Below are 14982 nucleotides of genomic sequence, written 5' to 3' on the forward strand. Positions count from 1 at the left end.
CTTTTTGAGAGAGCTTTAGTATAATTTCACTTGTGTATGCTAGCCCCATCCAAAAGGATATTTTTTCATTCAAGATGAAAAACTCAGCATGCTAATATATCCTTCAGTTCTCAAGGAAAACTAGAGAGATCCCATTCAACTGTATGTTGGCATCTATGGACACTTCTAAAACTCTTTTCATTTTCTCATCACTCACAAGCACTCTTTTGACTATTTACAATTATGGTTTATTTTTCCTAGATGAGCTCAGATACTTAAACTAATATAAGCTGGTGGTTCTGAAACAAGGATAATGGATGAGTTGTCAGGATTATTATTATCTCTGAAGTATTTCTTCTCTAGCATGCTTCTCTCTAAAACTAGGGAAGTATATGAGGAAGGCAGGCACTGTACTTAGGTTTTATGCCACAGCTCATTGTTTTCAAAAGATCTTATATATGGGCAGTAACCCTATTGCCAATTCCTTTAAAAGAACCCCTAGTTAAGGCCATTGCTGAGTAGACCATATTTCAATCCCGCATAAACAAGAATGAGGTAGTCTCCATCCTTTTTTTCTCTCTTTAAATTAAGGTCTTAAAATAAATGGACTGCCAATTGGTATTTGTGGCACTACATTGTATCCCAGTAGCAACTTCCAGATTAATCTCCAGGAAAGTACAAATGCATGTATCATAGCCACAAGGGAAGAGCACTACTGACATACCAACCAATGTTAATACTTCTTACCAATTCCCTGTGAATGATCCCTCAATGGCTTATACAAAATATGAACAAGGGTCAAGGGACTGAACAGCTGGTGTGGTGCAGAGGTTAAGGTGCTAGACTAAGACTAGGGAGAACTATGTTTAAGTCCACCTATATCAATGGAAACTCACCGTATGACTGCACTAATCACTTTCTCTCAGCCCCACAAGAAGTAAATGGAGGAGGGAGTATTATGTATGCCACATGTAAATTCTAGAGAAAATTATGCATCTAATAAATAAGACTACTAGTACCTTGTCAGCCTTTAATCACTGAAATTGACACCATAAGACTGGATAAGCTATCTCATCTGGTTCAGCAGAAACAGCAGCATTCAAGCGACCATAAATTCATATAATTCTATTACCTAACTAACCTGTCACACCTAGGCCTCTAATAGTTTCCTTCAGTGGGGCAGACCACCCTGAAAAATGGCCCTGCTGGAGAACTAATTGGAGATGCAATGGAAGCACTAAAATATGCCTTTCTTGATGCATGCATTGCCACAAAAAAAGTTGCTTTTCCTATTCAAGATATTCTAGCTAGGTTTTGATTTATAGACATGAAATAAATGGGAAACATACTCTAAATCAATGCAAGGCGAAACAATGTTCTGTCCTGTTACACGTTATGAGACATTGCAGCTCCCATAAGATCTCTAGAACATATGAGATCCTAAAACTAAACAAGAGATGGACCAGTTTACTTCTCTTCCAGTAAGCCTGGGTAACCTGGTAAATAATAACAAAACTTTATCTAGTTCTTTAGCAGGATCTGAATTAGTATGATAACAAATTTCACCCCTTTTCTGGTATGGATCCCTGCCATACAGCTAAGCTTTCCTGACACAGAACAATCAAACTAAAAAGCCAATATAATGTGGTGGTTAGAATTTAACTATCCCAAGGGAGATCCAAATTCCAATGTCTACCCAGCAATGAACTTTGGGCTAGTTTCTATCCTTCAGCCTAACTTGCCTCCCAGGGTTATTTGTGAGGATGAAATGGGAAAGGGAAGAACCATATATATATATCACTTGGAGCTCATTGAATGAAGAACTATATATAAATGAAATTAATCAATAAAGTCAGATTATGGCCTTCAGCTAGTACTCCATTTTTGAGCTTTGCAATTGATGCCATCAGACTGTTGCTCAGAGTTATAGCCCTCGCTCAGATGCCTGCTGAGTTTCCCAAGTTATGATCTCATCATATTCTTTATCCTTACAGTCAGAGCATATTAGGCAGTCTAGATACCACCATAACAGAGGCAAGCAATTTAGATTTGTTGTTTGCTTGAAAATACCATTTTTCAATCAACAGGACTTTGATATATTTTGAATTTTCATACCAAATATATTCAAGCTTTACTGCCAAGAAGATTCTTTTAATTGTCTGTTTTCCTTTCCCGCCATCCTCTTTTTATCCTTGATATAAGACAATTCCAACCAGCCTTATGCTAAGAGCATGAAATCACAAGATCATCACAGTAACTCAATGTTACAAAGAAGTGTCATTCCTGTTGTGCTGTCCAATTACAAAATAGTAAAGCAGGGATAGTGCACAGCAATGCTGTTTTTTTCTATTTGTTTCAGTAAGTTTAGCACAGCAGGAAATGTGGCATTCTCCCTAGATAATGTGTCAAAACCGCAGTTAGAATTTAAGTGCAAATGGAAGTTATCTTAAAGGCTTCATATGTAGGCTAATAACCTCAGTTGCTTAAATGAGATAATTATACCTTACATAATATATTTTACTTCAAGGATTTGGTATCTTCATTTTAATAAAATAATAATTTGCCCTGAAAAAGAAAAAGTGAAAATGGGACCTCATATGTTAATGCTGCACTGTAACACTTAACAGGCCTCTACGAGCTCAGCATTATTTCCATACCAGTAAAAATATGGTCTAGTTTCTTTTCCCTTTTCAATATATTTTAGTTAAGAACAAGCCAGCTTCCAAGCTTGTTTGAAAGCCCTGAATGAGCAGGGGATGAAAATCCATCAGTATATGTCACCCGCTATCAGTATTTAGAAACACTATCATGACCTTTCCATGCCAAGGAAGATACAAAGTTCTAAACACCCACATTAAAACTATGAAATAAAAACAACACAAATGCTGTGCCAAGAACTTTCATAAGATGCATTCAAATAAATGACTGAAGTCTCACTCAGACACACATAGGTCAGTTTTACACACAGGTTTTTTAAAAAATCAAATCAAACTCAGAATTTTGAATGATGAGCTAAACAAAGAAATGGCAAGCTTAGAAAGCATTTTGTCTTCTCTTTAAAATATATATATATATTAAAGCAGCTAAAACCTGTAAAGTTCATCATTACTGAAAAGGCCTGGAATAGTTTAGACTCACATTATCCTATTTGTTACCAGCAGATACAAATAGGATGAGATGAGTTTAAACTACCAAGCAAGATTCATCTGTTGGATTTAGAAAAAGTAGTAAACAACTTGGCATCAGGTCACCTACAAAACTGTCTCCATTCAGCAGTATCATTTGACTGTCCCCAGCATATCAGATTCCAGCACAGGTGCGTTTTAGATGTTCTATAAAATACAGTCACAACTCCCTTTAAAAAGTAAAGTCTCCCTTGAGCTGGTTCAACTTCTGGTGACTTCATCCGTGTTGTTTTTTGGGGAACAGTACAGAAGGAGTTTGCCATTTCCTTCTCCAGAGAGAAAGTTTATTCACATCACTGTTTGAAATCTACAGCTCTGGGACATTTGTAGTCCAACCTTGCTTAGCATTTTTAGGATCAACCAGGAATCAATTAGATTTTATAAAACTACGTGCTGAGCTCCCAATTTAATAAGAAGTATGGTAGAGAGAAGAAATTATCTTTTTCATCCAGTACTACTTCTTCTGTAACTCTTAATTTGGAAAATCTATTGATCAAAATTGCAACACCACCTACATTTTTAGAATTACCACTTCATCCACTCAATTTATTGTAACAGTGATTTACCCTTTGAAACAATATGAATCTACTGTAAGAGAAATTTCAGATTATTTTTAAAAATTTAAGATTAAGATACATTATGCAGCTTCTCCTTAACCCTTAGAGGCATAGTGCCAAGTTGTCAAGAGGGGCTTAAAGTACCATCATGCTCAAAGATATTTTAGGAGAAAACAATAAAATGTGCTTGAATAACAAGTTTAGTTTGAAGAAAGTATAACTGTATACTTTTTTAAAAAGGGGGGGGTTGCATAAGAGTTTGTATGGATAAATGTTCTACCTTTCATATTTTGCAATAATAGATTTTAAAAAGGATTTAAATTTCCCCACTGAGAAATATCACACAGCATGGGCATTATCCACTTATCCCATAATAGTACCAAAAGACACAGCATCAGTATTTTATATAACCTACAACTGAGGAAACAGAATTTTTGGAACACTGCAGAATGCAATTCTAAATAATGTGATAACTTTTAGAATACAGTAGTATACAAATCTAAATAATACAGGTTTAGGCAAAATTTAGGTATAAAAACACCACACACCCTTAACTTGTTCATTATTGTACAATGCACATTATTTATTTTTAATATTTATAATAAATAATTTTTAAAAATGAATATGCAATAGCAAATTACTCCTATTTTTGTTAAGGAAAACTAACAGGGTACAAATCAGCTCCACAATTTGCAATTTAACTTCTTATGAACCTTGTTTAGTAGGATATACACTTGTTTTCCAGGAAAAAATATTTTTAAATCAGGCAGTTAAAAATTAAAAGATTAATTTAAGACAAGGCACCAGGCTAGAAACCAGGAGACTGTGAGTTCTAGTTCTCCCTTAGGCACAAAGCCAGTTGGCTGACCTTGGGCCAGCCACTCTCTCTCAGCCCTAAGAAGAAGGCAATGGCAATCCATTTCCAAAAATCTTGCCAAGAAAACTGCAGGGACTAGTCCAAGCAGTTGCCAGGAGTCAAGACTGACTCTAAGGCATATGCATACACACAACCCTAACAAAATTAAATTGTTAATTTCAATAAGGATTATTTAATACAGCAAATTTCTTATAAATAATTTGTCTGGTATTTTCTCCAACTGTCAGATGCTAAGCAAGCAGAATTTTAATGACATCTATTAATGTCAGTGAGCAACATCAAGTATCACACAACACAGCAGGAACATAGTTTAATTCTTAAATCACAGAAAAGTATTATAATTGATTTCTATAATTTAATAAATCTAGAAAGCTAAAATATTTTTAATCATTTATAAGGTAATATTCTTATGCTGTGAAATAAAATTAAAATGATAGCACCAACTGTAATCTCTACCAATATATGGTGCGTTCCACATGCTAGCAGACATGTTACAGCTGAACACTGATCTCAGATCAGTCACTCTGGGAACACTAGAGATCTTCATAATGAATACCACTGCCTGAATCTTAATGGAAAGTAAGTATCTTTTAATAACAAGGGCAGAAGATGTGGGATGTTCGTATTTGTTGAAACTGGTATTCAAGGAAGGCAGTGGTAAGGTAGGATTGCAACATTATAGTTAGCTGATAATTGCAGCAGTATTATTTCTAGTGAACAACTTGATCCACAAAGGGCTGGAGATAGTCTTACGCCTAGTGAATGTCTAGACTATCCCTCTCCGACTCCACTCAGATTCTCATTTGGCTGAAGAATCTAGATCCTTAAAGGCCAATCTCCTGTTCTGAAGACAGCTCTATTGGCTTCTCAGCTGATAGGCAACTAAGCAGGGTCAGCAGCACAGAAAGTACTCAACCAGGGCACAGCAGAAAGCATCCAAGCATATGAGATTTAAATAAAGGAGATTTATGATTAAACCCCAGATCATCCATGAAATCCACTGTATAACCCTGAGGCAGACATTCCTCATTTCACTTGCCTTACAATGTTGCTCTGAAAATGAGATAACATTTTCTCTGAACCTTATAGAAGAAAGATGTGTGATAAATAAGCTGTGCCTCAGCGCCCCCCCCCCAAGAAATACACAAATTCAAAATCATACCAGATGTTTTTCAAGAATGTTATAATCCTGTACAACAAAAATGTTTTTGGCATTCATCTCAATACACATGCAAATATTTTAGAATGGTATCACTATTGGCTGGACCATATTAAGAAACAACAGCAAATGCATAGTTTGCAAATTTGAAGACACATCCATGGATCAAAATGTATGGGATGCTAGACTATGTGTGATTCTTGAACAATGATCAATGGAGTTATGAAAGGATTTATAAAAACAACTATCTACAAATCACTTTCTGTATTGAGTGTGGGCCTATCCCAAATGGGCCCCTTTCTATGGAATGCTCCCTGAAGACATAATAAAGTATTCATAAAGACTATGGTGGGAAACCTGGACTCACTCAGAGTTGGACTCCAACTGGACAGGTACAGTTGAGGTGCCAAGGCAGGGTCTTGTAGGGTTATCTGGAGCAACTTCTGGGTGAGAAGGGGAATTGGTGGGGAGTGATTGGAAGAGAGCCCCTTACTGGCAGGTGACAGCAGTAGGGATTGATTGTTGTATTGTTAGATTATATGAATTTGTGTAGTGAGCAGGGAGGTGGTCACTGGGTACCCTGTTGGCACTGAGAGCTTGTATAGCTAAAGTGCCTTGGGGCACCTGGCTTCCCCTCCCAGGGATGTTTAGGGAGGATGCTAGGAGGTTCCTGGTCTTGGGGGGCATGGGTGTGGGGATGGGACTGTTGTTGGGGGGGTGGAAGTGAGCCATAATATAAGGGTGCCGATGGGCATGGGGAGATATGGTGGGAGACAGGGATCAGGCCGTTCCAGGGGAACTTGGGACTGATGTCTCCTACTGGTTCCATATTCAAGCTCCTTGATCTCAGCCCTGGTACCCTGTCAGTAGATCTTCAGTGGCCCTTGTCTCAGGCTGCTGCTACTGAACGCCAGGACGGTCTGCAATAAGGCTTCCCTCATTCAATCACTAATGAGAGGGCCGACCTGGTATGCATTACCAAAACCTGGCTTGATCCAGAAGCGGGGGTTGCCCGAGCTATGCCCAGTGGGGTTTTGGGTGTGGCATCAGCTGTGACTCCAGGGCAGGGGCGGGGATGTGGCAATTGTCATCTGGGAATCCCTTACGGCTTTCAAGAGCGCTTCCCCACAGGTCCTTGGATGTGAGACACTGTTCCTTAGGTTGGACTCTAGGGATCAGCTGGGATTGTTGCTGTTGTACCAGCTTCCCTGCTGCATACCAACCTCCTTGCCTGAGCTCCTTGACTCCATCTCGGGGTTGGCAGTGGAGTTCCCCAGACTTATTGTTCTGGGGGACTTCAATCTGTCTTCTCTTCGAGTGGGGTCTCAGGTGGCTCTGGAGTTCATGGCTACTGTGATGGCCATGGGCCTATCCCAGGTCATCCAGAGCACAAGACGGGACAGTGGATACTCTGGATTTGGTGTTTCTGTTGGAGCAGTGGCTATCTGATCTGAATTTGGGGGAGCTTTTGGTGTCTCCCTTGTCATGGTCAGATCACGTCCTGATTTACAGACGTGCCGGATTCTCTAGTGCCACTACCCACTGCAGGGAGGCTGGATGATTTAGATTGGTCCACTTCCAGCAACTCATGGACCTGGATGGGTTTCAGAGGGAGCTGGGGGGGGGGCGGTTATGCTGGTCTGCACAGTCCATCTGAAGCCTTGGTTGGCACTTGGAATAAGGGGACATCCTTGGTATCCTTCTAGATTGGCTCAGAGGACTGGGGGTGGGGGGCACAGTGCTGTGCTGGTTTGCCTCCTTTCTCCAGAGTTGATTCCAGCTGGTGATGACTGGGGAGGAGAGGTCCCGCCCTTGGCCCCTACTGTGTGGGGTGCTGCAGGGTTCAGTGCTCTTCCCTCTCCTATTTCATATCAGTATGCTGATGATACCCAACTATACATCTCTGCCTCTGACAAAGTAAGTGATGCTGTGGAAGCCTTATCCTGGTGTCTGGAGGCTATGAGGGTCTAGATGGGGAACTGGCTTCAGACTTCAACTGAATCCTGACAAGACTGAGCAGCTTTGGGTTTGGAGTCTTGCCGGTTCTGGGACTATGCCATCTTTGGTGCTGGATGGGATGGCACTGCCCCAGCAGACTCAGTACACAATTTGGCAGTCCTCCTAGACTCACAACTCCTGCTCAAAGACCAGTGGCAGTTGTGGCTAGGAGGGCCTTCGCACAACTCTGTTGTGCACCAATTGCACCCCTTCCTGGATTGGGAGGCTCTGTTCACAGTCACTCATGACCTAGTCACCTCCAGATTGGACTACTGTAATGAACTCTACATGCGGCTACCCTTGAAGAGTATCCAGAAGCTTCAACTGGTGCAGAATGCAGTGGCACAAGCAGTTATGCGTGCTCCAAGGGAACTCAAAGAAGCTGGCACCGCCGCATGGACCCAACCACAGGTGAAACTGTGGGTGGCTTTATCCATCCAGGGTTTCACCTTGGCCTTGAAAGGAGACTGTGGCATGCCATTTCCTCAAGAGGTCATCACTCAATCCAATTGTTTTAGACAACTACCATCCAGTCTCCAGCTTCCCCTTTTTAGGGAAGGTGGTGGAGAAGCTGTTTGGGCTTCACCTTTAGAGGTCCCTGGAGGAAGCATATTATCTAGGCTCACTTCAGTCAGGTTTCAGGTTGGGGTTTAGTACAGAGACTGCATTGGTCATGCTCATCAATGACCTGTGGCAGAACTGGTATGGGGGTGGGGTGTCTATCTTTGTGTTTGATCTCTCTGCAACTTTCTATATTGTTGACCATACGGAACATAGTTTGGCCCAAGGGTTAGGGCTCCAAGGGTTAGGAATGGGAGGCACCGTTTTGTGGTAATTCTCCTTTCTCTTGGCCGATTCTAATTGGTATTGGTGGGTGAGGAAAGATTGCGTCCAGGCCCCCTCACTTGTGGGTATTATGTCCTCTTCTGTTTAACATCTACATGAAACTGCTGGGTGAGGTCATCTGTCAGTCTGGGTCAGTTATTACCAGTATGCTGATGATACACAGTTGTACATCTCGACCCAGGCCGACCAGGTGATGCTGTTGAAATCCTAGCCCAGGGTTTGGAGGCTATGCAAATTTGGATCAGGAGGATCAGACACAGGCTTCATCGTGAAAAAACTGAGGGGCTATATCTGGAGATACTCCGCTGTCAATTCTCAATGAAGTGGCACTGCCCCATTTAAGGCTTGTGTGTAATCTAGGGATCCTCTTGGACTCCCAGGTCCTCCTCCATGGGCAGATGGCAGCTGTGGCCAACAGGGCCTTTGCACAGGAACACCTGATATGCCAACTGCACCCTTTCCTGAACCTGGAGGCTTTTCAGACAATCACTCATGTCCTGGTTTCCTCATGTTTGGATTACTGTAATGTACTCTACATGGGGCTACCCTTGAAAACGATCCAGAAGTTACAGCTGGTCCAAAATGCAGAAGCACAGGCAGTGATGGGAGCAATTTGTTATGCTCACATGACCCTGCTGCTCTGCAAGGTACACTGGTTACTGGTTGACTTCCAGGCGCAATTCAAGATACTGATTATCCCTTTTAAGGCCTGGCTATATGAGGGAACACTTTTATAGAACATCCAAATACAACATTAAAACGGTCCTTTCTCAGCCAGTTTTTTACCCTGGTTTATAACAATGTTTGAAAAATAAAATAAAATAAAATTCATTGGAAAATTAGCTGGCCCAGTGTGGCAAAATTGAAGCTTTAAGCCATCCTCATTTTGGCATCCTTCAGATGTGGTGGACTACAGCTAACTGGCTGTGGATAACAGAAACTGTACTCCAGAACTTCTGGAAAGCACCTTTTTGGAAGAGACTGCTTTAAAGCTTATTGTTCCTTTAATTAAAAACTTTCCCCTTACAGCTTCTTTTCCTTTGTTTCTAATTCAGCACAACTGGAGCTTCAGGAATTAATTCTTCTGTAACTGAAATAATCCATTTTATTATGGGGAGGAGGGGATTTAAGTAACAGTTTTACCTAATTGTGTTTTTCTTTTCTTTCTTTTAGAGTGAAGTAGTGGTAATTTTTCTATTTAAAAAAAAGAAATTACCAATTAACTTCCTCTATATGCTACATACAAATATTAAGTGCAATTCATCAAACCTATGAACAAGGAAGCAAAAGGAATGGCAGAACCTGAAAGAAGGAAGCTACTAATTAATATTGCTGGGGATCTTTCATTAATAGAATTTACTCATGACAAATTTATGTCAAAGGATTTAGACCATGAGGAAAGGCATTCATGAATTCTAAAGTGTTTATACAGCACTGAAAAAGCACTTATTTATAAGTAAATATAAACACATTATACACATTTCACTTCCACCAATGAACATACAAATCCTAGTATGGAAACGACCTTTAATGTGGTTTAGGGAAAGGACTTTAGGCCTTCAAAATAACTTATTATTTAAGTGTAATATGAAAAAGGTAGAAAAGTCAAAAAGAAAAATGAACAGCACAATTCTGTGCATGTTTGCTTGGATAATTACACATAGGAAGAAAAGAGAAGAAAGGGCAAGTAAAGTATAGTGACTTCATACTGCACTCATATTTTATGCAGGAAAAGATTTCAAGTTGCTATGTAGATGATTTTTTAAGCAATCTGCAGGAAAAGTAAAATACATTTTATAGGTTTTTCCAGCATTTTGTCCACCTCAAAATATATCTTCAATTTCATTACTAAATTCAACAATACCAATGGTAATAATTACTATATCATTATTAGAAAACAAACACAAAGCAGCACCCCTAAAAATATATATAAAGCACTGTAGAAAATACACAAATGCAGATATAACATGCAATTATGTTTTATGTCAGATATGCAGGAAAAACCCTAGGTAAAATAAATTTTAAAATCCAGCATTAATATTATAGGAATTCAATTCCCTATCCAATGTTTGCTGGAGTCCCAGGGACTAGCCAGTTAGGCTTTCTTTTATTTGGAGCAATGCAATTGTTATACACATTGTCTGCAATTTGAGACACACTTCAATGGGCATTTCCACAGAATGCAATAGTTTATAACTGGCAGTTCTGACCATGTATAATATGTAACCTTAGGTCAGTTAAAATTAAACAATTTTGGTTTATTTGAGACAAGTGATTGAAGGAATGTTCAGGGGAAATCATATCTCTCTACACTCCCATAATCCCCCTTCGCTATAGTATTCTCTAAGGAGAAAAGCTTGCTCTCCAATTTATCTCTGTAGCTCACAAAGTAAATTAAAATTCCCAACTGGAAAAAAAAACCCAAGAAATTATAGATGAACTCTCAGACAATATAAAGTACAGCACTACCTAAGCCTATACAATCTTATAAGCCCATATAAAAGTTGAAAAAACAACTCGACATAAACATTCTTTGTCACCAGTGGATAAAACAGACAATTTCATCAAATATCAATCTTGCAATCAAGCTCAAAACAAGACTTTTATGGGCTTCTTGATTTATACTTTAAATATATTTAAGGCATTGCTATTACTTTTTAAGGCCCTAGAGATAACCACCATTGTGGAATATGTTAAGATATTCCCTATGAATTATTAGTCAACTGAAAACCACCTTGTTCTCTACCTGAAACTACATTGACTGTATTGTCTATGTTTTAAACAGCAGATCAAAAAGCCAAACACACAAATATTCTAGCATATGAATGCTACTACAATTAGCAGCTTAAAGACCCATATAAGTGCAGTTAATACAAAATAAATATTGAAGATCTACTAGTCATGAATAAGTATTTTAATGCTTTAGAACTTCTATTGTCAGTACTATATCCTGTTAAACGTTATAAATTCAGCATGTCAATATATGAAGGGAACTCACAAGGGGTATTGCATATGACCACTAGTGCCTCCAGTTAAAGTTGGGCAAGATTCTTGTATTGTAGCACTATCTAAATATTTTTTTAAACATTAAGCTCTATGTAAGTAAAATTGCAACAGATATTTCTCAGTTTAATCTGACTGAAAAATATATCACCAAAATAATGGAGAAGACCATTAAGTGTCACTTAGAAAGTGTAACTTTTTGTGAACATAAGACTTTGCTGCTTTTATCACATGAAGTTTTCATGGTTTTTCATGAAAACTCAAACAGATGAGTTTTGGACCGAAGATGCTATGAAGAAAATGCTACATTTAAACTCTGTCCTTAAACTGTTTAAAGCACAGGATCCTTCGTCTTGAAATGCACTGTTGCAGAGATCCAGAGCAATGAAATACTAACTCAGTTATTATTATAGCTTGATATGTTCCACAACAATTAAAAAACTTGTGGCTTTCCTGACAGAAGAAAATTGGTAGTTTTCTGAATAATTTCTGTACATGTACTTTTTTCCCTTCTTTATTCCCCGAGCCTTCCAAAAATTAATTGCCAGATTACAACTATAGCATGTGTTGATTTGCTGTGGTTGGACATATATTTTGAAATGCACATTCCACTCTTGAGAGTAACCAATGCAGCTGTCAGAAATTTGCAGCCTCTGTTTTCCAGCATTGCAGATTACGTTGTACAAGACATTGATCATTCAGCCACTCACTGTTTCTCTTTCCATGAGATAATAAATATAAAAAAAGTTAAAAAAATAATTACCATATTCATGTCAGAAATTAAACTTGGTTGCACTTTTAAGCCTGAATAAAAAGTTTTCTACTTTTGATTTTTCAAGGAAGAAAACGAAATTATTTTTATTTGCTAAGCAGCTGGCAACTAGTGTTTCAACCATCCAGGTCTGAATTTACTTAATTTTTCTGTTAATACCAGTAAGTAAAGATGGGTATGAAACAATCATACTGTACATGTCTTATATTCTAAGAGCTTCTTTTCTGATTGCCAAGTTCTCTTGTGATTTTTATACTCGTTTGATGCTCAACAATGATTTATCATTACATCATAAAATTGCAAATTAGCTTCAAAGCAAGCAAATATTTCTCAAACATAATTCAGGAATTTACAAACCAGCAAATAAAATGCTGGGAAATGCTAGGAAACAGGTTTGGAGGTCTCTAAATTATGTTCCAAAGTTCTTTCCATAACCAAACAGCTCAGTTCAGAATATGTGGACTGGATCTTATCCATTTATTTAATTTTATTTCATTATAAGTCCCTGCTTTTCTCCTAAGCCTATATGTGGTTCTCATATAATTTGCTGCATTAAATATATTGGAATGATACCCTGGGTTTGATATGACACCAAATATTTTTAATACTTGAGGAGAAAAAGACTCGAATGGCTTCCAAACTTCAGAGGTGTCATATTTTCCAAACTTCTCACAGAGGCCGGATCTAGGACAGACTATTCTCAAGTCAGGTTCAGTAGAAGCACTATTGCTTCTAAACATGCTGCTATCCACTCCAATCTTGAAAGCAAACAAAAGCACTCTATTGGGAAGGAGGGGAAGCAGGTACTTTAACACTGGAATGTTAGGAAAAACTTTACAATAAGTACAGTATGACAGTGAAATCAGTTACACAGGCAAGTGGAATTATTTTCAGATCAGGGTAAGTAATTCAGAATTAATACCAACTCAAAATGTTCCAGTCATGGGTTGTTTTGTCTTAAGCTTGAAAGAAAACGATTTTTCTGTTTTCTGTATATTCCTAAACTGGGGAAATCTACACCAGCCCTTGGATTACAAAACAGAAACAGACCTGCAACTGTAAACATTTGCACCAATAAATCTGCTGAACATCTTTGCAAAACTGTAGCAAGGTTGCGATATTACCACCTACTCCTGAGCATGTGGGACTTGAGTGAATAAATACAACTGTGTGAAGCAATGAGTTCATAAAAGTTGAAACAAACACCCTCCCCCCTTTTCAAGAAGGAAGTCATTCATTTTAACATACAGTGGTATAATCCCATTAAAGACTAATAGAAAAAGAAATTATACAGGCTGCTGTATTGTGAGAATTAAATACAAATTAGGAGCAAATGCTGCCTAGCTTAAAAAAAAACATTGTACAATTTCCTTAATACTTGCACAATTTAGATGAACAATTTTCATTCATTCACAGAGTTTATTCTAAATATAAAACAAGGCACCCCTTAAGCATTTTTCGTAACAAATTAAACATTTACGTTTTTTAGTGTGTAGGGAGGCTTAGCATTCACGCAGCTTCAAAACCGAAGTACAGCCTCAAGGGAAGCCTCTCCGCTGACAAATTAATACCTTAGAGAATAGGCCTGAATGGTGGCAATGAACTCATTTGTTCCCACAGTAATGAAGAATGACTCTTTCTTTACCACATCTGTGACTGTTGCTATGGTGACCCAGACTTACCTCATTGCTTCTCGAAGGGCTCCACGCTCACTGAGAGTCGTGTGCTTGATGTCATCAAAATTATGTTCCAGTTTCTCACAGTTCTGTAATAATAATAGTAATAATAATAACAATAAAGAAATATAATGTGAACAGGAGACTCTGCATAAAAAGTAGCATTTCCAAGTTGGGCAAATCCCCCATTCTAGTGGGCTAAATTGCCTGCATTCATTCTCAGTGCAAACATAGCTGATTATATTGATTACATATTCACACAAATTACTCATTTTTGCTTTTAATTGCATAGCAGTAATTAAAAATGACACTGTGAACTCAGCAACAAAGTACAGGTGAAATTTGTATGGTTGCCATGGTAATCCTCTTATCAACATTTTATGGGGGAGATAAAAATTTCTTCCTAATGTGTGTGTTTTTCTATATGTAAAACAGTGAAAGGAGCACCATCAAATAGTTTATTTATTTTTATTTATTTTATTAAATTTATATGCCACTCATTTCACTGTATAAGTGACTCTAAGCGGCTCACAAATAAAAAACAATAAACATCTTACAAAAATATACAAAGTTGAAAGATGGAAAGAGTGTCCTCAAGCCACCAACCACTTCCAGTGCTGCAAACCCTCACTGGATCCTCATGCTAGTTGGCAGAGCCGGGTCTTAAGGCTCTTCCAGAAGGCCAGAAGAGTGGGGGCTAATCTCACCTCAGGGGCCAAGATGTTCCACAAGGTGGGGGCGATGGCAGAAAAGATCCTGCCTAGATCCTGCCAGTAGGAATTCTTTAACTGACGGGGTCCGTAACATGCCTTCCTGCTGGACAGAGTGGGACAGGCCGATGTAACCAAGGCAAGCCAGTTCCTCGGGTGACCTGGGCCCATGCCATGAAGGGCTTAAGGTCATAACCAACACCTTGAATTGGACCCGGAA

General features: G+C 38.7%; 1 protein-coding gene across 3 annotated transcripts in view; it reads right to left on the bottom strand.

Moving 5' to 3' along the window:
* DPYD (dihydropyrimidine dehydrogenase) overlaps nt 1–14982 on the bottom strand; it is a 578647-nt gene that overhangs the window by 487278 nt on the left and 76387 nt on the right. For all 3 annotated transcript variants that reach the window (XM_088153490.1, XM_088153491.1, XM_088153493.1), the window contains one exon: nt 14059–14141. In XM_088153490.1, coding sequence (XP_088009616.1) covers nt 14059–14141 — 83 coding nt within the window. Of the gene's footprint in view, nt 1–14058; nt 14142–14982 lie in introns of those variants that run through there.

The sequence above is a fragment of the Python bivittatus genome, unplaced genomic scaffold, assembly GCF_059951505.1.
Source record: "Python bivittatus isolate LINGU-HERP-01145 unplaced genomic scaffold, Pbiv_v1 ctg000700_np1212, whole genome shotgun sequence".
Classification (NCBI taxonomy): Eukaryota; Metazoa; Chordata; class Lepidosauria; order Squamata; family Pythonidae; genus Python; species Python bivittatus.